Consider the following 25125-nt stretch of genomic DNA (forward strand, 5'->3'; position numbering starts at 1 on the left):
TGAATGGATCTCATTTCATTATATGTATCATCAAGAGAAGTTGTAGAAAGCGTTTGCACCGACAGCGATTTACAACAACAAAGCAGCTGGATTTCATCTCAATGGGAGTCGGAACTTGCTGAAAATCACCATTCCATTTTATGCAAATCAGCAGCAACAACCAATGGGAGCGCAGGCTGCTGAAGCCAAAAGCGACTGTGAGATGACTCCTAGATGTTTCCACTCGCGTCCAGCAGCTGTTCTCTGATGGAGTTGAGCTCCGCTAAACCTTCGTGCAGCTGTTTGGCCAGGATTCGCACTTCAGCCGTCACCTCCTTCTTACAGCCCTTCTTCACCTCTTTCGAGTCTTTGGTGAAGTACTTGTCTATTCCTTTCTGCAGACTGGCTAACTTGGCCAGTGTGCGGTGAATTAGTTCTTCCGCTCGGTCTACCGGGTCGCTAACTAAGCTAATGGTCTGTAGGGCGCGTCGTACCTCCCAGTCACCGGTGTAGTAGTTGTTTCGTCGCAGCAGCGGATGAGAGCGCAATCGACAAAGACCTTCAATGACGAATCGCAAACAGTGCTGCATTTCCACCAGCTGGGCCTCGTAGTCCATGATGATTATTTCTATCTTCTTACGGTCCTGCATTAAAACAAGAGAGACCTCGACAGTTCAAATATCAGAAAATATTTAAAGTATATTTAAAAATATATTTATATGGTAACATTTTAATTAATGGGATCTTACTGTAATGTAATTTAATGCATTACTTATTAATGAGCAATACACTTGTGGCAGCATTTATTCATTTTTGTTGATGTTAGTTAATAATAAATAAAAAAATACACCTGCTCATTATTAGCTCATGTGAGGTCTATTAAATATTAAAAAAAACCACACTTTTTTGATTTTAAGAATTTATTCGCTTAGAATTAGCTAGAGTAATACATGCTCTAGATGTATTGTTAGTTCATGTTAACTAATGTTAGCAAATAGAACCTTACTGTAAAGTTACCATTCACATTACATGATATTTACATTTACTCAATATTAAGTAAAGCATGGTGCTAGCAACACCAAGGTCATGGGTTCGACTCTCTTGTAATGCATGAACTAATAAAGTGCTTTTATTTGATAAAATGCAAATAAATGTACATGCAAATATATTTCTTTACTAAGAAACTGTAGTTGCATCTATTAACTATGGTTAAACAATAATAGCTATAATTAAATGGGCATCAGATATACTGAAGTTTTACAATGCAAAGTTTTTGGAAATCAAAAAATCCAGTTATTTATATTAGTAAGGCTTGGTATGAAGATTAGTTGATCAAATTTTTTCGAGGAATTGGCATAATTAATTATGCATAAATAAATGGTGAAAAATACATATGGTTGACCTTGAAAATGTAGCAATCATACATGCTCTTCAGTGCTGGATATACGTACGTGCATGTTGTTGATGGTGTCTGAGATGCTGGCGGAAGCGGCCGTGATGCCGCCCGCTGTAGCGACGCCCAGTCCGATGGCCGAGATGATGATGGACGCTCCAAACGTGACGGGAATCAGTGCCAGTCCTGCGATGGCCGCGGCTCCCCCCACCGCGGTGGTCGTTCCTCCCGTGATGTTCGCGATTTTAGCGCGGTGGTGGAAGTTGCTGAGGTCGTCAGCGATGCCGTATAAGATCAGCACGTGCTGGTAGAGCAGCTCTGCGCGCTCCATGAAGAGCTTCAGATACACGCGGAGGCCACGGTGGACCTTATCAGCGACCACTTTAAAAGATCTGACAGGAGACACAGAGAACGGTTAAAAAACAAAAACCGAGCTTTTGAGTTCTGAGTGATACTTAAAAGCAGAGATGAAGACAAGACCAAACCAACCCAACTCAATCTCACTTAATTTTTATTATTATCATTATTATTATTCCAGAAAAAAGTCTGTTTACTTCTCAAGTAAATTTATCTTCATTTAAGAATGTAAAATGTAAAAAAAAAAAATTCATTTATTTACTGTAAGATGCAAAATTACTAAGATTTTTTTTTTTTTGTATTTTTTTTGGGAGAAATTGACCAAAATAAAGTGTGTTTATCCTTAAAACGAATATATATACACACATATATATACACACATACACATATAAAACATTTTTTTTTTTTTTTGCTAAATTTAAGCATAAACTTACTAAATTTCTGTAAATTTCTGTGGGGAAAACAGGCATCAAATTTGCTGCCATTTTCAATGGAATGTTTTTGAAAATCAAAAATTGAATTATTTGTAAAAAAAAACAAAAAAAAGGAGAGAGAGAGAAAATTAAACAAACAAACAAAAAAAAGGTTGATTTCCTTTTGAATTATTTATTTTTTCTGACCTCAATGCCAGTTTTCATTTTAAGCATAAACTCACTTTATTTTGGCCAATTTCTCAGAAAACAAGACTTCTCAGTAATCTTAGTAATTTTGCTTCTCAAGTAAATGTATTTTGCACATTTTGCATTCATAAATCAAGATATTTTTACTTATTTTTTATTTATTTTTTTTTAATAGAGTTTTTGCTTGAAACAAGAAAAAAAAATACCTGCTAATTGCGTCAGAAACATAATCTTGTTTTGCCATTTTTCTGACCCCAATGGCACCCCCCACCCCCACTCTTTTATGCAAAAAAAAAAAAAAAAAAAAAAAAAAATTCTTACGTGGTCTCTTCTTCTTTAGTTCTGATTGTCTCATCAGGAGGTATTTCATCCCAAGCTGAAAACACAGAGACTGAATGTTAAATAATCTGATGTGTGTGAAGTGAATTACTGAATGAATGAATGAATGAATGAATGAACTCACACTCCACTGTGTTCCACCACTCCATCAGACTGTCAGTGTCCTGCCAATAAAACACACAGTAATCAGTCAAAATCACATCAGGAGAAAATGAACCGCTTCATTACATGGCTACACAAATATCGGTATGAACCGAATCTATAGACATAATGAATGGAATAAAGTAAACATGAAAAGGAAGGAGGACTGACCCCTTCATCATCCTCTTCCTCCTGCTTCTGCTCTTCCTCTTGATCTTTCAGTCGTCTCATGTCCATCTGAGCCGACAGCCACTCAGCCTGGCAGATTTTCAAGAAAATAAAACTTTTATTCTTTAAGGACGCATTAAATTGATCAAAAGTGACAGTAAAGATGTTTATAATGTTAGAAAAGATTTCTATTTCAAATAAATGAAGCTCTTTTGAACTTTCTATTCATCTGTGAATCCTGAAAAATAAAATGTATCATGGTTTCCACAGAAAAAATGAAGCAGCGTAAGTGTTTTCAACATTGATAATAATCAGAAATGTTTCTTGAGCAGCTAATCAGCATATTAGAATGATTTCTGAAGATCATGTGACACTGAAGACTGGAGTAATGATGCTGAAAATACAGCTGCACATCACAGGAATAAATTACCAATAAAAATTGTGAAATATTATTACAATTTCAACAGCTGTTTTCTATGTGAATATCTGTTAAACTGTAGTGTATAAATAAAACATTAAATCTACCTCAGCAGCATCAGACAGGTGAAAATCTCCAGACACAGCTCCTGGAGGCTCCAGAAAGTCTTCAGGAAACTCCTTTATGTCTTTAGTCTGAGAGAAGCAGGTGAACAGATTATACGAGATGAAGATGTAGTGAAGGAGTCGATTTGGATGAACACACCGTTACCTTTGAGCCTCTGCGATGCGCCTCAGGCTCTGTAGGTTTCTGTGGTTTATTGTCCTGCGTGAGAGGATAATCAGTGTTAAACGTGTCTGTGTGAACGACATCAGAAGCATGACGATCAAATGACGACGTTACCGGCGTATATTCCTCCGCCAGCTCCACGTCTCCTGCTTTGAACAGATCTGCACCCTTTTGAGGGAGCTCGCTGTCTTCAGAGATCTAGAGATATCGGACATCAACAACTTCATCCAAATCTGAAAGTTTAACAAGAGAGCTCAGAAGAAAGTCAGTCTCTCACCTTTGAGTCTCGAGGCGACAGCGGCCGCACTTGAAGAAGAGGAGGCCTCTTCATCTGCAAAACAGTTGGAAACCAATTACGCTACATTAGCTGCATCTGTGGCTTAACATTACCAAGTTTAAAAATAAATCAATTCATTAAAACAACATACAGTAAAACACTTATAGTAGAAGTACATGAGGCCAGACAGTTACTATATATATATATATATATATATATATATATATATATATATATATATATATCATATATATATATATATATATATATATATATATATTTCCATTTCTTTGTAATTATTAGCAACTTCTGAGTGAAAATTGTTTCTACACCAATATTATTATTTTTTTTTCCACTGCAGACAGTAAACATTTAATATAATACACACAATTTGGAAATTAAAGAAAAAAAAAAAAAAAAAAATGGGAAAAAAATAAATAAATAAATAAATATGGAATGAAAATTGTTTCTACACTTTTTTTCAGTGCAGACAGTAAACATTAAACACAATATTTGGGTATTAAAGAAACAAAACCTTAAGGGAAATAAAAAAATAAAAATAAAATAAATAAATAAATAAATAAATAAATAAATAAATAAATAAATATATAAAATTATAAACAAACAAATAAATAAATACTGAATAAAAAGTATTTCTACACCATTTTTTCAATGCAGACAGTAAACATTAAATATAATTCACACAATTTGGAAATTAAAGAAAAAAAAATAGAAAAAAAAATAAATATATATATAAATACTAAGTGAAAATTGTTTCTTTTCTTTTTTTTAGTGCAGACAGTAAACAATAAATGTAATATTTGGAAATTAAAGAAACAAAATCTAGAGGGAAATAAAATAAAAAAAAAAGATTAAGAAATAACATAAAAACATAAATAAGACCGTGAAAATTTGATAAGTATTTGAATCGTGAGGAAGTGAAATGACAGGTTTGTTTACCTCTGAATCTTTGCTCTGCTTGATCTCAGGATCTTCAAAACTCTGGAAAACACAAACATCAGAGAAATAATGAAAATTAATAAAACTTACTATATAGCTTTATAGTATTATAAAATATTATTATATATTTTAATGATAATTCATAATTTTATATTAAAAAAACAAATAAACTAAACTACTAAATAACACAAAAAAATCACTAAAACTTCAACTTAAATTCAAATACATTTTTTTAGATACAATGAACTCAAAATATTAGCGTAAACTATTATATTAAAAAACGAACAAAGTAATAAGTATATTAATGGTACTAAAATAACGGAAGATTTCTCAGCTCTGAGTTTGATGCTTTACCTTTGACTGTCTGCGATGCAGGCGAAGGACTTTAAACTTTATTGATTTCTTCTGTACAAACAGTGGAGGGAAAAAAAGAAAAAAGAAGAAATAGTTAAAAATGTAATAATGTCACGGCGATCACAAGAGCTTTCTGAAATCTCACCTGATGTCTCTCACTGGCGTCTGAAGCTGTGAAGAGATCCGAGGCTTTGTGGACGTCCGTCTCCAGATCTGCCTGAATACATCAAAACCCTTTGCATGAGAAACCTTTGGGTTTCTGAATCTCTCAGAATGTTTAATAATTAGTGCTGCTTCTTACCTTTGAATCCCATGCTGGACTCGTAAAGTCATTAAAATATGGACTCTAAAAAAAAAACAAAAAAAACATGAGTAACATAAGCAATAATGTCAGCAGAAGTGAGCAGAACATCAGATTCTCGGAGAATAAACAGTCTGAACCTGAACATGGTTGGGTGAGTAACTCTGTCCCGCTTCAGCTTTCAGTAACGTGTCTCCCTGGAAACAGAAATATTAGAGGATATTAGTGAACAGACAGAGATCTGGAACTCGTGCACTCATGTAGACGTCTGCTCTACCTTGAAGTCGTAACCAATCGCTCCCTTCAGATCATCAAACCCCTCATCACCCTGAAAGCACAGGTTTTTTCATTTTTGTTAATAAGTGAGGGAGGAGGGTTTGTTTGAATGATTATTGATGCTAGTAGGGAAGTTCTTATGATGATGATGAGTGGTTAATCAAGATGCTTTCAGCTCCGCGTCATCACTGTCCTGTAAAACAGATCCACTGTAAATACAGCGTGATCATGTGCAGAAACACTCTGCTGTAGACACCATACACTTCTGATGTTTGCATGAAATGTGCTTTATGCCACAAAACATTCATTCATTCATGACACTAGAAACAGCAAAATCAATGTATCATATATATTTTACAGTAAATTGGCTTAAAAATAAGATGAAATTGTCAAAGTGACAATGCAGGACATTACTGTTTGAAATGTTTATGACTCTATAATGCATTAAATTTCACATTTTTTTTTTTATATTCAGTACATACTGTATCCAGTAAATCGTAAATTATGATATTCTATTCTGAAAATCATTCTACCTTCAGATGTGGTATTTCCTCCTTGGTTTTATTATTAGCCTTGTCAACCTGTTAGCAGATACAGAAGAGTGTGTTTGAAAACCAAAGAAGAGCTCAAACAAATGAAGCAGAGAGGCGTCAGGACTCACCCTGGATAAACCGATGACAAACCCTCGGTGTGGAACAAACTTAACTCGCACTTTCTTTTTCGATTTCTGCTAAACATATTACAATAGTACTGACAGTGAGTAACAATGCATGAATAAAAGCTGAAAATAAAAGGCAAACAGAAGGATCACCGATCCTCACCTGTCCATCAGTCTCCTCTGCGTTTCGCTCTTCATCATCCGGATGTGTGTCGATCTCTGCTGTCTACAACAGAAAACACCCGTGTTACTCAGTGTCTTTGGTTTCAGTCTGGGAGTGATTCAGCTGAACTCAGAACTGAATCAGCTGCTTTGATTGGTTGGTTCGGTTCTTTTTTTTGTATTTATTCGTTAGTCACTGAGTGAGTCTGTTTGTTGGTCACAGACGTCCACAGACAACATCCTTAAACACAGTTGAGAAACTTTGCAATCTTTTGCATTTCTTTTCTGAATTTCTCTGATAATGTATTTATTTTCCTCTGTTTTTAAAGTTTGCATTCATACTAAGATAATATACATGTTTTGTTTGTGCACAAATAAATGTTATATGGTAATATTTGTAGGAAAAAGACTTACACCACTAGACTACGCTGCTTTGGGAAAAAATACACAAGTTATTATACTGTTTGTTTCATTTGTTATTATTTCTAAACAATTAGCAATCCAGATTCATCTTGTAGACCAGTTTGATTTAATTTATTTTGATGTCAGATTCATCTCCTGAAGAACTATTTTATTTTTTATTATTTTATCCCCAAATTCATCTCCTGTAAGATATATTATTTAATTTTATTTAATTTTTTCATTTCATTTTATTTTGTTTCCATATCTCCTGTAGAGCTATTTTTATTTATTTATTTTCAGATTAATCTCCTATAGACCAAATGTAGTGTAATGTAATGTAATGAAAACTATTTTGCTCTGTATGTTTACTTTGATAAGTTTGGTATGAATGTTTTGATTTTGAGATCATATTTTGATGACCAGATAAACACTGATCAATCTCAGTAACTCTTACCAGACAATACTCTCTTTTCAGGTAATGAAATGTGGTTTGTGTATTGAGTTGAGTTTGTTTTTTTTGTGTGTGTTGTGTGTGTGTGTGGTGTGTGTGTGTGTGTGTGTGGTGTGTGTGTGTGTGTGTGGTGTGTGTGTGTGTGTGTGTGTGTGTGTGTGTGTGACACTGTGATCCACAAAAAAAAAAAAAAAAAAAAAAAAAAAAAAAAAAAAAAAAAAAAAAAAAAAAAAAAAAAAAAAAAAAAAAAAAAAAAAAAAAAAAAAAAGGGGTGTGTGTGTGTGTGTGTGTGTGTGTTTGTGTTTTGTGTTTTTGTGAATGTGTAGACCCCCCCAACCCCAACAAACCCCCCTCCCCCCACTCATTCTCAGTCAGAGAAACAAACCAAAAAAAAAAAAAACCCTGTTTCACCTGATGAAGATCGCCCATGATCCAGATCTCCTTCCAGAAAGGGATCTTTTTGGAGGGGCTGCTGAAAGTAGTGGAGACATGGTTTTGATTAATTTGATATGATGATTATGTTTAAACAGCTGATGGGTTAAAACAGAAAAAATGGAGTAGCTTTATGTTCTTCCCTTAGATCATTTTAATATATTTTCTGGTCTCTCTTCAATCCTGTATGTATTATGCAAAAGGCCAATGAAAATACCTTTGATTCCATCAGTGGAGGACCATTCATTGATTTCAGACCAACTGCAAAATTTTCCTAAAGAAATCAGCAGAGCAGTTATACTTTCATAGTTTTTATAAATATTATTTATTTTTATATCTTCTTTTGCTTTTAAGTAAGTTTTAGTAATGTTTTGTCTGTTTTTGAATTTTATATATATATAGGCTACATATATTATATATATATATATATATATATATATTATATATATATATATAGAATATATATATATATATATATATATATATATATATATATATATATATATATATATATAGATATATAGTTGATAAGTTGATAAAACCCTGGAGCAAAGATTAAAAGATGTGGATTAAGACATTTAAAAATTAGCCAAAAGCTTTGATTAATTGTAGTCCTGAATGTTTTAAAAACAGCTTCCGGTTGGTTTATGTATTTAAAATCTAGGCTTTAAATTAAAGCACACATTATATTTCTCATAAACATGCAAACACAGAATATATTACCTTTGATGGTAGGTGTGCTACAGGAGGCTTGAATTTATGTGGCTGCTTCTGTAAAATAAATAAATTAGTTAATTAATTTTAGAGAGCAGACACAGAGTTCAAATCACAGCACACATTAACTGCAAAGGGAAAATTTGTGTGTTTGTACCGGTTTGCAGTCCACATCGTCTGCTTTCTTCTCTCTCAAAGCCTCGAGATCAGCGTGTTTCCATGAGGAAGTTAAATCATCCTAATATGACAATTAAATGCGGTCAGTTCAACTGTTGCTCATCTCTAACATCAGTAAAATGATTACTGAAATTAACAAACCTTATAGTCTGAAGCTTCAGCAGATTTCACCTGAAGATGTAAATGAATATCATAATCATAAACAATATCACATGTTAAAGTTGGCTTGACTAAATAACGACACATTATAAATTACTGGCAGATAGTTTTCCCATCAGCCAATAAATATACAATATGTGCTGTAGAACAAAATGTCAAAAGATCTTTCAGTATTTTCAGTACTTTTATTGACACAAATTCAAAAATCTCATGTCTTTCATTCTCAGATGAGAGTTGTACTGTAGTTTAATGTTGTTAATTATTTTATCTGAAGTAATGTATTGCATTTTAAAAACAAGAAAAGGTCAATAAAAGTGCACCTTTAGAAAACTACAGACCTCTTCTTCCGTTCATTGCAAAGACATTAAGCGAGTTGTGTTCAACCAATGCTCTATGTTTCTTGTATAGAACAACCTCCTGGACAGCAACCAATCTGGCTTCAAAAGCGGCCACTCAACTGAGACTGCCCTGCTCTCGGTTACTGAAGCTCTGAGACTGGCGAGAGCAGCTTCCAAATCCTCAGTACTCATTTTGCTGGACCTGTCTGCTACCTTTGACAAAGTTAACCACCAGATTCTACTGTCCACCCTCAGAAAGATGGGCATCTCAGGAACCGCACTCCTGTGGTTCGAGTCCTACCTCTCAGGTAGGTCCTTCAGGGTGTCTTGGAGGGGTGAGGTTTCTAAGTCTCAACTTCTTGCTACTGGGGTTCCTCAAGGCTCAGTACTTGGACCTCTTCTCTTATCCATTTACATGACATCATTACGATCTGTCGTTCAGAACAGCTTTTCTTTTTATTACTGCTATGCTGATGACACTCAACTCCACTTCTCATTCCAACCAGATGAACTGACGGTAGCTGCTCGCATTGCAGCTGGGTTCGTCAACCATAACTCCTTCCGGGACAGTCAGGAACCTTGGAGTTGTGATCAATGATCAGTTAAGCTTCACAGACCATATTGCTACAATGATTTGCCTTATACAACATTAGGAAGATTAGATCTTCTCTCTTGGCGGGCCTTCCTGCATGTACTATCAAGCCTCTGCTACTGATCCAGAATGCAGCAGTGAGAGTGGTCTTTAACGAGCCGAAAAAAGCTCACGTTACACCTCTCTTCATTGGTTTACCCTGGTTACCAGTAGCTGCTCGCATCAAATTCAAGGTACTGATGTTTGCCTACAAGATAACCTCTGGTGCTGCGCAAATATACCTAAACTCACTAGTTCAAACTTATGCGCCATCCAGAAGCTTGCGTTCTGCAAGTGAACAATGCTTTGTGGTGCCATCCCAAAAACGGCACAAAAACACTCCGATGGACCTTTTCCTAGATGGTGTCCAGCTGGTGGAAGGACTTCCCAATCTCAATTCAAACAGTCTTTGGCCATTTTCAAAAAACATCTACAGACACATCTTTTTTTGACAGCACCTGACAAACTAATATTAGCACTTATCTATTCCATGCTATTCTATTATATTCTATTCCATTCTATTAAAAAAAGCTAGATTAACTGAGACTTGTCACAGCACTTGTATACTGTTGCTCTCTTGTTCATCTGATTGCTTCTGTTTGTAAATCGCTTTGGATAAAAGTGTCTGCTAAATGATTAAATGTAAATGTGAAGGAAAATATTGACAGGTTTATAATAACAGGGTTCGTACAGATACTGTATAATGAAATTAAACAACTTTAAGCACCACTACTTTTTGTTTTTTAAAAATATATTTTTAATTTTCTAAAAAGGTTAATAAAAATATACAAATAAAACAAAATGGCAAAAATAAAGTGAAGCACATGCAAAGTAGGCTATGCAATGATGTCAACTTTAAATATTGGGAACATTAACAAATGCCTAACATTTATCAAGGACTCTAGTGAAGGTTACGGAGTTACACCAGTAGGGGGCAGCGAGAGAATGACTTTAAAAGCGAATTAGTACTCATTCTAAAATGAAGTAAAGTTTCTAAACAAGAAAATTCTTTGAACAACCCTGACATGCAGAGCAGATTCAGGTTAAAGATGAGTCTGACGAAAGAGATCAAAGCATTGCAGCGCTGAAATCCCTTTAACCATCGAAAGAGCATTATGAAGTTATCATTGCTTTCCTCATTCAGATTGATTCTTTTCCCACAAGAATATGTGATTGACCTGAACAATACATAGCATTGACTTCCAGAGAAACAAGCTTTGAACTTCTGTTTTTGCGATAGCACTGTATATTTCTATAGCCGTATTTAAACAGTAATTGTTTCTCATTGGTACGTTGGGTAATTTTCAACATTTACAGGGGTAAGTCTGTGATTTTATTGCTGTCTGAATCCATAATGTCAGTATTTTTCTCCCGCACCGCACCACACCATTAATATTATATTGTTTAAATGTTTTATTGTTTGTTTTTTTTTTCTTCAAATAAAATACGAACCGATATGGATCCATACAGATCATGTTTTACCTTAGAGCCTCTGCGGTGTGTAATAATCTTGGGTTTTGATGGTTTCTTCTGTTAAGAGAAAAAAACAATCGGCTATGAAATACATAAATCTGAAACTGTAATGATTCAGAAATAACGAGCTTCATACCGATTTATACTCCGCAGCTTCATTCTGCTCTTCTTCATCTGGAGCGAAAAACTTATCCGTGCCGTTAATGAGCTTTAACACAACACAGAAATCATAACAGAAAGAATAAATATGATCTGCAAATCTACAAACACCTGAGACTGACATTTCCTCCTCTCGTATTATCTGAAGATATTCACCTTTGAGCCTCGATTCAGTGAGTGTGTGTTCGTCTCTGAGCTCTTCACTTCATCTCCAGTTTTATCCTGAAATCACAGACATTGAGTTTTTATGCATGTCATTTCTTTAATGTTATAATATTTTTTTCCCCAGGTTAACATGCAAAAAACCAAGTATAATTAAATTTTAGCGATTTTCCATACTGATTTTTCACAGTTGTGCTACCCTTATTTTTAATTAGGCATCGCATTGTTATGGAAACATATTTCCAGCACAGAATAAAGTCAGGTAATTTCAACTTTTTATACTGACTTTTTTTTTTCTCAATTTCAAGTTATTAACTGTGAGATATAAATCTGGAATTTTGACTTTCTCATTTCCTGCAATTCTGAGTTTATTTATTGTAAGTAATAAACAGGGTTATTATAATCATAATTTGAAAACTGTGTCAAAATTTTGAAATTAGCAGCCTTTTGTCTCAGGGTTAAAGAGCATTGAAAAAAGTATTGGAAACAATATAATAAAATTGGTGTACAGGAGATGAATCTGGAAATTGAATAAAAAAAATAATAATAAAAAAAAATAAATAAAAAAAAAAAAAAAATTATATAATATATATATATAATATATATATAAATATATATATATGATATAAATATATAGATAGATTATATATAATATATATCTATATATAATATATATATATATATATATATATATATATATATATAAATAAAACCCTAAACTTAGTTTGAATTAAATTAAATGAAATAGCTGAAAAATACCGCGATGTATATAAGACATTATATATTATTTATATTATAATTTATAAATTACAATAAATACATCATATATTAAATTATAATACATTATTAAAAAAACATAATACACTTGTTTCATTTAAATACAATAATTTATAAATAATTATTTAAAAATATAAAAAATATTTTAAATTATTGTAATTGTATGATGACTGTAGCCGTAATGTTTTACATTAGAGCCCAATTCTGAGGTTATTTCTTGCAAGTTTTTTTTTTTTTTTTTTTTTTTAGATATAAAGTCACAATGACCGTTTTCCATTTTTACTATGTGGCAGAAATGAGTTTCCATACATTATGTTGTGTTTTAGGGTTAAAGGAATTGTTCTTAAACTTAACAGATAATGTCCTGACAGATGATTACCAGCATCTTTTTAATTTTAATTTAATTTAAATGGATTTTATTTGAACAACTATTGAATTTTTCTGATTTTTTTGCAGTGTAGTGGCTGATAAACCACACACTTCTCCTTTAGGAATTGTCATCATGTGTCTTTATTTACCTTTGAGCTCCTCCTGATCAGCAGCGAGTGTCTCAGTTTCCTTCCCAGAGTCTGAAAGATCAGCGGAGAACAGCACAAACACACATGAAGGAGGACGAACACACACTCAAAGTCACGCTCAGATCGCTGATTCACATCATACCTGCTTCCCGTTCTTCTTCAGATGCCCATCACCGCCTCCATCAGACGCGTCTGAAATCTAGTGCCAAAAGTCAACAGTGTTATGAAAAAGATTTTGATAACGTGACAGATGTTTGCTCGTGTTTTGGGCGGCTGCCAGGACATTACTATGTGTTTGCTCATGTATTCAGAGGATTGTAGTGCATTTCACAACCTCTTCATCTGAAACACACCAACAAAAGGCACAAGAAAACACCCGACTACATGAATTAAACTAGACTGTGCCCAGGATAAACATGTCAACTACAATGTTTGGGGAGGTCTATAATTGCCTGCAGAGATTAATATTATCTTTTGTATTTATTTTATTTACTATAAAATTAAATATGTTTGATTTTACATGCTTTATTAATTTATTTATTTTGGTTTAATGATTTGGGTCTCCATTTAAGAAGTTTTGAACTACATCAGTGACATTTTAGTAATATTTATATACTAATCTATTTTTTTATTGATATTTTATATATTAGATTATATTTTTTATATTTTCAGCTTTCAATTTACTATCGGTTTTCAAATTGACAATTTTGTTTAGCCATCAAATTATTTATTTAATAAATCGCTTATTTATGATTATTATTATTATTATTATTATTATTATTATTATTATTATTATTATTATATTTTCATTGTTTTTTTTATTACTCAATTAAATTTCTTCTCTTTTTTTTGTTATGTGCTTTTGTCAGTTTTTATTTGCTTTTTTTCAATTTATTTAAATTGTATTATCAATAAACTAAAAAATTATAAATTTGTTACTTGAATTAAAATAAACATTATATTAACTATAATATTATATTAAAATATTAACTATAATACTATACTAGTGATACTAAAATTAAAAAAAAAAAAAAAAAAAAAAAAAATTAATTATTTATTTCCAGTTAGTAATTTTAGTGTTCAACTTTACCAAAGCAAAAATGAGAAATGTTGCCTTGGAATAACTTGTCCACCTTTATTTCAGTTAACAACAGTCTTACTTCCCGCTGATCTGCATTCAGACGGAGAATGATCTGAAGGACGACTCACCCGTACAGAGTCTCTGCGAAGCCTGAGCTTGCCAGCCTGCAACAGACAGAGAGTCTCAGTGTGTTTGTGCATCCGGTCTGCTCTACCAGAGTTCAGATCATGACAACTTACTGGTTTCCATTCTGGAGAAAGTTCTGGACTGTGTTCAGGCCAGTCCTCCACACAATTCTCCTGTAAATCATGGTTGAAGTATGTAGGTATATGTGTTTTATAAATCATGCATAACAATGAAATATGAATACACATGAGGATGGTTCTTCCACTACAGGGTTTTAAAAAAAAAAAAGAGAAAAAAAGTTTTTCCTTGCTACATGAAGGACCAGTTAAAACCCCTCCTGGAGACTATTCAACATGCTTATTTTATTTGATTATTTTATTATTAATTCATTATTTTTTTTATTTTATTTTTTTTTAATTTATATTTTATTTACAGATTTGTCAAATTATGCAAAATGTATACAAATTCTAAGGAAACCAAATTCTACAAATGTTTAGCAATATTTTATATAAACAAACATTATTTTTTTTAATTAAACAAATATTTGTATTAAATTATTTATATATAATTTTATTGTATTTAATTTTTAATCAATTATTTGTTTTAATAAATGTCTTTTATTTACAGAATTGTCAAATGTATACAAATTTTAAGGAAACCATATTCTACAAATGTTTCTATCATTATTTTTATATAAATTAATTGTATTAAACAGAAATATTGGTATAAAATTATATATATATATATATATATATATATATATATATATATATATATATATATATATATATATATATATATATATATATTTGTATTTATTTATTTTATATATAAATGTCTTTTTAAAGAATTGTCAAATTATGGAAAATGTATACCAATTCTAAAGAAACCACATTCTGCAAATGGCTATATCAATATTTTTATATAAATAATGTATTATTTTTTTTAATTAATTACATAAATATAAGTATTAAATGTATATATTCTTCTATTACTTTTATATTATTATTATTATTATTATTATTATTATTATTATTATTAATTGTATTTTTTTTTATCCCCAAACCAACTAAAACATGTCAATTTGAGATTGTAAAATAATGATTGAGGGGAGAAAAAAACAACAACAAAAACAGGCTGTAGTTGGTGAAACGCAGGGACTGGCTTAAATGCAGCACACAAACCTGACCGATGAGAAGAACGTCCTCATAAACCAGCGGATCTCTCTCCACCACAGGCGACGTGATCTGACAGATCATAACAACACCTTTCATCACCGTGTTGAGCATAGCGAACATTTCACAAACATTTCACACCGTCAATCTGGAGTTTGATAGCTCAGGCATCAACACACAGACCACACGTGATAACAGATCAAGATCTCATTCACTGCGAGTTCAAACATGCAATAACAACAGAGTGAGGGAAATACATACAACCTACGTGTGAGAACTGTTCAGCAATCAGAGGGGAATCTTCCTGATTTGTAATTCTATGTGGAGATGTTTTTTTCTGCGTTTACATGTCATGTTATTGTAGCTATAAGAAAAGACGACGTGAAAAGCAAAGAAGAGAGAAAAAAAGCGAAATAATGAACTAGTCTGGATCTGATCTGAAGAACGAGTGGCAGCAGTTATCATCAAATAACATCAGACGCTGGAGATCCTCAGAGATAAACATTAGCTTTGAGCTCATCTCCCGGAGAAACAGAGAGAATGAAAGAGGTGACAGTGAGACTGAAGGAGAGCTACAGTACCTGAGAGAGAGCAGGAGGCTGGAGGAGGTGCTTCGGGGGTTTACTGCGGGGAGCAGCTCTGGGCGGACGCCTCCTGAACATCTACAACAAGAACATATTCCACATTCAGATTAGGGGAAGAAATAATAGAGTCTAATAAAGCCCTGAAGATCTGATGAGCGCAGGTTTAGATGTACATCACCAGTCAAAGCTTTCCAAACAGCAAGATTTGTCATGTTTGTTTGTTTTTTTAAGAATTAAATTGATTTGATCTAAAATACAGCAAAAACAGTAATATTGTGACAAATTTTTACAGTTTAAAATAAGTGCTTTCTGTGTGAATCTCTGTGGGACAGAATCTCTGTGTATTTTCAGCATCTTTACTCCAGTCTTCAGTGTCACATGATCTTCAGAAATCAGTATAATATGATGATTCGCTGCTCAAGAAACATTTCTGATTATTATTATTATTTTTATTAATATTAAAGATGTTTTTTTTTTTTTTTCAGGATTGTTTGATGAATAGAAAGGTCCAAAGATCAGCATTTATGTGAAATAAAAAGCTTTTGTAACATTATATACTATATACCTCCATTCAAAAGCTTGAAGTCAGTATAATTTTTTTGTTTTTGTTTTGGGGGTTATAGAAATTAGTACCTTTATTTCGCAACGATGGTTCATCAACGATGGTTTTATATTCATCAAAAGTGATGATAAATGCATTTGTAATGTTACAAAAGATTTCTATTTTACATAAACTTTCTATTCTTCAAATAAACCTGAAAAAAATTCTACTCAGCTGTTTTCAACATCATAATAAAAAATGTTTCTTGAGCAGCAAATCAGCATATTAAAGTAAATGCAGGCTTGATGAGCAGAAGAGACTTTAAAAAACATCAAAAATCTTACTGTTCAAAAACTTTTGACTTTTAGTGTATTTCCTGCTGAAATGCATTTCTAGAAAGCATTTTATTGCCCAAATATGTACACATATAATCAATATTTTGGTTTGGAGGAGAAAAACTGTATATTTTACATGAGTATATGTGAGTCTGGAATATTATAGTTAAATAAAACTATACAATAACGATTTTATTTCAGCTAGTTGCCAAAGCAACATTTCTCATCTTCATTTAGTTTATCTTAATATTTTCACTAAAACAATAAAAAAATAAAAAATCTATAAAAATAATAGAGTTAATTGAGTACAATTTTGTCCTAGTCATCTCAATGTAAAAAAAAATTAAATAAATACAAAATACCTAAATTCACCCTAATATTTTCTCAAATATACTAAAATAACTCTGATCTGAGCATACAAGCTAGAATCCAGATGGGCTTAAAATGAACAGATATGGACTAAAAGCCACAAAACTATCATTTGATAGCCGTCTGTTTCTCACCAGATCTCCATTTGAGATGCTTGTGGAAGGTGTTGCTAAAGCTGGCGTCTCTTGACCGTGAGACGCAGCAGCGTCCTCCTGACGGGTGAACAGTAGATCAGCGCTCTTCTGAGTGCACTGAACTTCATCCTGAGGGGCGAACAGAGGATCGAACGACTGGATGTCGGGGACCTTGGATCCTGCGCTGGACGAGGATGTCTTGAAAATATCGTTGGTATTAGAAACGAACGGCGAGGTGGACACTGAAGGAGTTTTGAGGAAACCGTCTGCTTTAGTGGAGGTTTCTTGGAGAACGCTGATGGTTTCAGATGGTGGAGCTGGGAAGTTCTTCCCTCTGGAGAGGATGAATTCCAGGAGGGGATCCCTCTGATTGGACGAAGGCCAGGATTCTGCGTTCTGATTGGCTGAGCTGCTGTGTGTCACATCAGTGTCTGCCTTCTCTTTAAAAGGCTGGAAAATGTCTGTCTCTTCACTCCGTGTGCCTGCCGCTGACGTGCTTCGGAAGCCAATCGGCGTGTCGTCTTTATAAAAATCAGGCGGAGAAAACAAAACCCCGTCTGAAGCTGGAAAAGGATGGTCTGAAAACTCAGCCGGGTGATGAGTTTTGGTTAAACTCGTCATGTTTGGCAACACATTGTTCTCCGTTTTCACATCATAGTCCTGCAAATACAAGCAGATTCAACAGAGCAGGTAAGGATCTCAATGCCGTATGAGATCTGAAATAAAACTCAACTTTTAGCTGCGATGTAAAGCTTCATTCGGTTTTATTTCAAGCTCACCTGATCAGAATGATTTTCTCTGATTGTGTCGATAGCATCTTGATCTCCATTCCCTGGACTCTGAGAATCAAAGTATTTTATTAAATGCAAAGAAACAAGTGCATCTAAAATGTCATACAGTGAAAAATTGTAATCACTTAAAACATCTGTTTTCTGTGTGAATCTCTGTTAATCTGTAATTTATTCCTGTTATGTGCAGCTGTATTTTCAGCATCATTACTCCAGTCTTCAGTGTCACATGATCTTCAGAAATCATTCTAATATGCCGATTTGCTGCTCAAGAAACATTTCTGATTATTATAAAACAGTTTTGCTGCTTCATGTTTTTGTGCAAACCGTGATAAATTTTATTTTTTTCAGGATTCACAGATGAATAGAAAGTTCAAAAGAACAGCATTTATTAAGTTGGCTTGAGAAAGCCAACTTACTGATCTACTATTTAAACTTATTATTAGTGGTGCTTGCCGAAGGCAAAGCATCACTATTACTATGCTCCATACTTATTATTATTCTTATTCTTATTCTTATTCTTATTCTTATTTTTCTTCCGCCAAAACTTCGGCGCGTAACTAGTCCCGGAGTTTTTGTCACAGACCCGCAAAAGAGGCGTCAAATCGTGCGGCCTATTCGGGAATGGTGTGCTATGACTTTTATAAGCGATCGGGCGTACGATGTTCGCAAACCGGGCGAAATATCGCCCGAAAAATCGCATAGACAATGCATTGCGGGCCGACTTTGACGGATCGTAGCTCGGAGAGAGAATTTGGCAGAAACATGTGAATCAACACATTTGGAGAGGCTATCAGGCTGTGCGAGAACATACCCCGCAGTGGGGTATAAGTTGTACCCCTGGGGCGCAAGAGACCCCCAAAGTTGCCCCCATAGACATACTATGGTGAGGGATCGCCCATGAAACAGCGCGTTTTTCCTACTATGGTACTTTACCTAGGAGTTTTTGCATTAACATAACTCTGGATCACAATGTCATAGAGACATGGGGGTGGGCTCATTTTTACTCAGACAACCAATCAGTCTATCAGGATCATTGTGAAGCAGTCAAGCCACGCCCTAGCAACCATTTAGGGCCCCTTAGTAACAAGCTCCATAGACTTCCATTGAAAAAGATCAAATTTATATCTTTGCATAGAAGAGTCATAGAAACATGAGGGTGGCCTAGTTTGACTTGGGGCAGCAAACGACCAATCAAGAATCACCTTCAACACTTCATTGCCACGCCCTAGCAACCATTTAGAGCACCCTAGCAACCCAAAGCATAGAGGGATATCTTCAAATCTGAATATCATAAAGGCATGGGGGTTGGTTTATATCATTCATACTGGAAAGCAGCCATCATTCCCAGCTGCCAAGCCAGTCCCTAGCAACCAAACAGAGTACCCTAGCAACCGTTTTGCAAGACCTATCGCTCTGCATCAAAACATCCTAGAGACATGGGGGTTGGCTTATATTGTCAAGCATCCTTTGGAGTATCATCATTGGGAGCTGTTAGGCCACTGCCTAGCAACCAAACAGAGTACCCTAGCAACCGTTTTGCAAGACCTATATCTCTGAATCAGAACATCGTAAAGACATGGCGGTTGGCTCTTTTGACTCATGCTAGCAAACTGGAATTCCAACATGCTGGTCATGCTAGCAGTGAATAGCTACATGCTAATAGTGATTAGCTGAGTGATAAATCAGGCTATGAACTCTATAAAAAGACCTAAGCAACTGAGGGCCGAGTTTTGCCACTGCAAGCACCACTCACATTTTCTTCAGGAAATGTACATTCTAGTGTTACTATTACTATTCGCCCTGAAAAACTTTTGGCGTGCTACTCCTCCTGCACTGTTTGTCGTAGTCTCATGAATGAGGTGTCAAATCGTGCGGCTTATTGAGGAGAGGTGTGCTATGACTTTTCTAAGCAATCGGATGTACGATATTCGTACAGCGGGCGAAAAAAATGTGTGAAAATATCCCATAGACTTAACATTGGAAAAATTATCTGACATCATATCTTTGGATCAGAAAGGACATAGAGGCTTGGGAGTGGGCTCTTTTGACTCGGCCTATCAAGCAGTCCATAAGTAGTGACATAACTACTTTATAGCCACGCCCTAGTAACCACTTTAAGCACCCTAGCAACTGTTTAACAACATTTAAAAGCTGTATCTCAGCAAAACAACAATATAGAATCACTGGATCTTGCTTTTTGGATTCAGGTTGGCAAATAGTCTTTAAATATCACCTCATATACTATGCAGCCACACCATAGCAGCCATTTTTTTTAATTTATTTAGCATAAAGCAATATAAACTACTTATATCTCGACTCCACAACTTCACACAGACATCATGGGTGGCTACAGGGCCGAATTTTGCCACTGCAAGCACCACTCACATTGTCTTCAGGAAATGTACATTCTAGTTATTATTATTATTCTTTTTCTGAGACTAAAATTTCTGACTCTAACTCCTCCTAGAGCTTTAACTCTACAGACTTCAAACTCAGCCCAGCTCTTCTGACTGATCTCGCGGGGTGTGCTATATCGGATTTTTTCTAACTGATCAGACTTATTGTTTTTTCATAAAAATGAAGATTAAAAATCATAAAAAAACTATCCCATAGACTTTTATTGACGGAATGTTCAGATGAGCCAAGCTCCAACTGTCAAAATTCAAAACTAAACAAACTAAACCCCATTAGACTCAATCAAGCTTCGCTTCTATGTACTATTTTCTAATCAATTTAAACTCATTCAAACTCATCTATCTAATATTTCTAATCTATCTATCTATCTATCTATCTATCTATCTATCTATCTATCTATCTATCTATCTATCTATCTATCTATCTATCTATCATCTGACTCTATCTATCTATCTATCTATCTATCTATCTATCTATTATTTTTTTTTTTTTTTTTTTTTTTATCTCTATCTGGACCTCTATCTATCTATCTATCTATCTATCTATCTATCTATCTATCTATCTATCTATTATCTATCTATCTCCAGACTGTTTCTTTCTCTCTATCTATCCTATCTATCTATCTATCTATCTATCTATCTATCTATCTATCTATCTATCTATCTATCTATCTATCTATCTCCAGACTGTTTCTTTCTATCTATCTATCTATCTATCTATCTATCTATCTATCTATCTATCTATCTATCTATCTATCTATCTATCCTAGCAACATGCTAATAATGTTAGAAACATGCTAGTCACTCGCTAATCATGCTAAAAACATGCTAGCGACATGCTAGTCACTCGCTAATCATACTAGAAACATGCTAGCGACATGCTAGTAACTCGCTAATCATGCTAGAAACATGCTAGCGACATGCTTGTAACTCGCTAATCATGCTAGAAACATGCATGCTAGCGACATGCTAGTCCTCGCTAAATCATGCATGCTTAAAACATGCTAGCGACATGCTAGTAACTCGCTAATCATGCTAAAAACATGCTAGCGACATGCTAGTCACTCGCTAATCATGCTAGAATAGAAACATGCTAGCGACATGCTAGTCACTTGCTAATCATGGCTAGAAACATGCTAGCGACATGCTAGTCACTCGCTAATCATGCTAAAAAACATGCTAGCAACATGCTAGTCACTCGCTAATCATGCTAGAAACATGCTAACGACATGCTAGTAACTCGCTAATCATGCTAGCAACATGCTAGTCACTTGCTAATCATGCTAGAAACATGCTAGCGACATGCTAGTCACCGGCTAATCATGCTAAAAACATGGTAGCGACCATGGTAGTCACTTGCTAATCATGCTAAAAAACATGCTAGCGACATGCTCGTCATTTGCTAATCATGCTAGAAACATGCTAGCGACATGTTAGTCACTCGCTAATCATGCTAAAAACATGCTAGTGAAATGCTAGTGACATGCTAGTCACATGCTAATCATGCTAGAAACATGCTAGTGACATGCTAGTAACTTGCTAATCATGCTACTGACATGCTAGTCACTTGCTAATCATGCTAGAAACATGCTAGCGACATGCTAGTAACTTGCTTATCATGCTAGTGACATGCTAGTCACTTGCTAATCATGCTAGAAAAATGCTAACGACATGCTAGTCGCTCACTCGCTAATCATGCTAAAAAAACATATTAGTGACATGCTAGTCACTTGCTAATCATGCTAAATACATGCTAGCAACATGCTAGTCATTTGCTAATCATGCTAGAAACATGCTAGCGACATGCTACTGACATGCTAGTCACTTGCTAATCATGCTAGAAACATGCTAGCGACATGCTAGTCACTCGCTAATCATGCTAAAACATGCTAGTCACTTGCTAATCATGCTAGAAACATGCTAGCGACATGCTAGTAACTTGCTAATTATGTTAGCAACATGCTAGTAACTAGCTTATCATGCTAGAAACATGCTAGTAACTTTGCTAATCATGCTAATGACATGCTAGTCACTTGCTTAATTAAACTTCTTAAACTTTTCAAACTTCAAACTTCAAACTTTTCAAACTTTTTAAACTTTTCAAACTTTCCAAACTTTTTAAACTTTCTGTTCAGGCTTTCTCAAGCCAACTTAAAGTTTGTCTTGACGAACTTTTTTATCTAGTTTGAAACTGAAATCTTCTGTGACATTAGACATAGGGGTGGGCGATATGGAAAATATGTCACGATTCAAGATTTTATCACCATTCTTTGTCATGTTGGTTTTACTATTTTGCAAGTTGTCTGAGCATTAAAGCCAAACTCATTTCCCAATTATAAAAAACAAAGCCTTTCAAGGTAACAAAAAAAAGAATGGCAGATATTTAGGCCAAAGAGGGCGAAGATAAAAATCTTTTGTTCTCATTCTTCAATAACAAAGATAAAAGAATGACAAAGATACACACTACAACTACACATAATATACAAATAAAACAAGCAGTGCTTTATTTTCAGGTACAACAGGTGTATTTAGCAGAGCATTCAAGAAACTGAATGAACAAATATAAAAATAATACACTATATAAACTGATTCCTAAAGCAGCTGTGTTAAGTTTTTCCAGTCAAGAGCAGTGAGTGATTTTTCTCTGTTTTCTTGTTTTATTAACGTTAAAGGAATAGTTCACCCCCGCCCAAAAAAATACAAATTCTGTCAGCTGTCTGTCATTTATGTCATAGTGGGGTTTTTTTTGTACCACCATTTACTCACTCAAAAGTTGTTTTAAACCTGAATGAGTTTCTTTCTTCTTCGGAACATAAATGCTATTTTGAGGAACGTGGAAAACCGAACAGTTGCTGGTCCACAGTGACTTCCAGAGTATTTTTTGCTCATATCAAATTCAATGTGGACCAGCAACTGTTTGGTTACCCACATTCTTCAAAATATCTTCTTTTGTGTTCAGCACAAGAAAGAAATTAATACAGGTTTGGGAAAATGTGACAGTGAGTAAATAATGAGGGAAATTACATTTTAGGGTGATCTATCCCTTTAATGACAGTAGGCTGCATGTTTAATAGGCATGCACGCATCTAATATACAGGCACATATAGGTTTTTCTCTCAACGCTGTCTGACAGGCTTTAGCACACGCTTCGGGTGTCTGCGGCACTCAGAAAAAGCACAGGTCAGACCAGCGCGCGAATGAAGCATTTAAAAGCACATGTAAATAATAAGAGCGTAACTCTACCGCTGAGTTAACACTGCTGTGAGTGCATGTGGCATTGTACAGTAAATGACGGAGGCTCCATTACTGCAGATGATGGAATGTGCGCTGCAGCACCATACTACCATATTTCTTCAAAACCAGATCGTGGAGACATTTTTATCGTCCACGATCAAAAATCATCATATCACACACCCCTAATTATGAATATCTTTACTGTCACTTTTGATCACGTGAATGCATTTTTCTTTAATAAAAGTATTAATGTCTTACTGACGGTATAGTGTTTATGGTCATTAATACATACCTGTGGGTTTGAATAGAAAGGATTCCAGGAGATGCTGCTGATCCCATTCTAGCGGAGAGCAAATCAAAACGAAAGAGTTTAGACTGGATCAAGAGCAAAACGACAAACACGGGTTCATCTTTGTACATTTTAGTGATTATTTCTATATTATTTCTTTCTTTCGTGCATCTACAACCAAAAATAATGATCCTCATCTAAAGAAGGGAAGGAGTTTTCTTGAGTTGTGTGTAAAATGGACAGGCTGGACTTTGATATTCAGTTAGAGTGAAGTTACTTCTTATGAAAGAGTCTCACCTCCATGATCAGACCTGAGACACCAAACAGTGAATCGCCATCCTTTGAAAAACACAGCAAAGATGGAATAAGGTTAAATAACGTCCAGAACATTAACACAACAGATTTTATTGCACTTTATGTATATTCACATTTCAATTGCAATGCTATTACAGCCGTTTCTTTCTCTGCTTGAGCAGCACTTACATAAACCAAACTTAACCAGTTTTCATTATTTTCTAGAAGGGTTTGCTCAGATATCATTCAGCCTGATTATAGATCTAAAGACAGTGTATTTTTAATGCAGTCAGTGAGCTGGGGAGTAATATCTAGGCTATAGTTAACTCTGTTTTACTCTATTCATCTGGGAGGGTTAGGGTGGTGTCTCGACTTCAAAATGGTGCTAATCACTTGCTCATCAAGAGTTGTAAAAGCAGTCGAATTTCAGCAATGCGAGCATGACGACGCATAGAAAGTCAAAATGCGTGACGTCGGCGATGACATACACAAGCCCACACATGTGCACGAGTCACCATAGATGATGTGCAGCTAAATTTAGCCTTGATAAAGTCTGAGAATTATCTTAATGGCATTCGAGCACGTGAAAAGAATGATATTCACTCAGATGCATTAACTCATATTGTATAGAAACTTAGTTTTCTGTAAAGTTACTTTGCAACGATTCGTATCGT

General features: G+C 34.5%; 1 protein-coding gene across 1 annotated transcript; it reads right to left on the reverse strand.

Moving 5' to 3' along the window:
• Positions 1-102: 102 nt before the first annotated feature.
• On the reverse strand, positions 103-25093 carry LOC109054324. The gene is made up of 36 exons (XM_042759273.1): positions 24641-25093; positions 24455-24496; positions 24161-24208; positions 18209-18268; positions 17430-18089; positions 16048-16128; positions 15476-15538; positions 14405-14464; positions 14294-14329; positions 13227-13283; positions 13085-13135; positions 11784-11849; positions 11605-11676; positions 11478-11525; positions 9009-9038; positions 8848-8928; positions 8700-8747; positions 8194-8250; positions 6693-6755; positions 6533-6598; positions 6405-6452; positions 5873-5923; positions 5736-5792; positions 5596-5640; positions 5440-5511; positions 5295-5345; positions 4941-4982; positions 3981-4034; positions 3818-3901; positions 3686-3739; positions 3523-3609; positions 3001-3087; positions 2813-2852; positions 2671-2725; positions 1431-1764; positions 103-623 (listed from the first exon to the last, which is right to left on the reverse strand). Exons 1-36 carry the CDS (start codon positions 24695-24697, stop codon positions 210-212), a joined length of 3321 nt encoding a protein of 1106 aa, XP_042615207.1. The 5' UTR covers positions 24698-25093; the 3' UTR covers positions 103-209.
• Positions 25094-25125: the final 32 nt, after the last annotated feature.

Source organism: Cyprinus carpio, chromosome A7 (assembly GCF_018340385.1).
Source record: "Cyprinus carpio isolate SPL01 chromosome A7, ASM1834038v1, whole genome shotgun sequence".
Lineage (NCBI taxonomy): Eukaryota > Metazoa > Chordata > Actinopteri > Cypriniformes > Cyprinidae > Cyprinus > Cyprinus carpio.

Excerpts from the sequence above, each read along its gene's own strand:
- LOC109054324 (XM_042759273.1), bottom strand. The coding sequence starts at position 24,697 with ATGATATCTGAGCAAACCCTTCTAGAAAATAATGAAAACTGGTTAAGT. Across the intron at positions 24,497-24,640 it reads ACTGGTTAAGTTTGGTTTAT|GATGGCGATTCACTGTTTGG; the intron begins GTAAGTGCTGCT and ends TGTTTTTCAAAG. Across the intron at positions 6,453-6,532 it reads TTGTCATCGGTTTATCCAGG|GTTGACAAGGCTAATAATAA; the intron begins GTGAGTCCTGAC and ends ATCTGCTAACAG.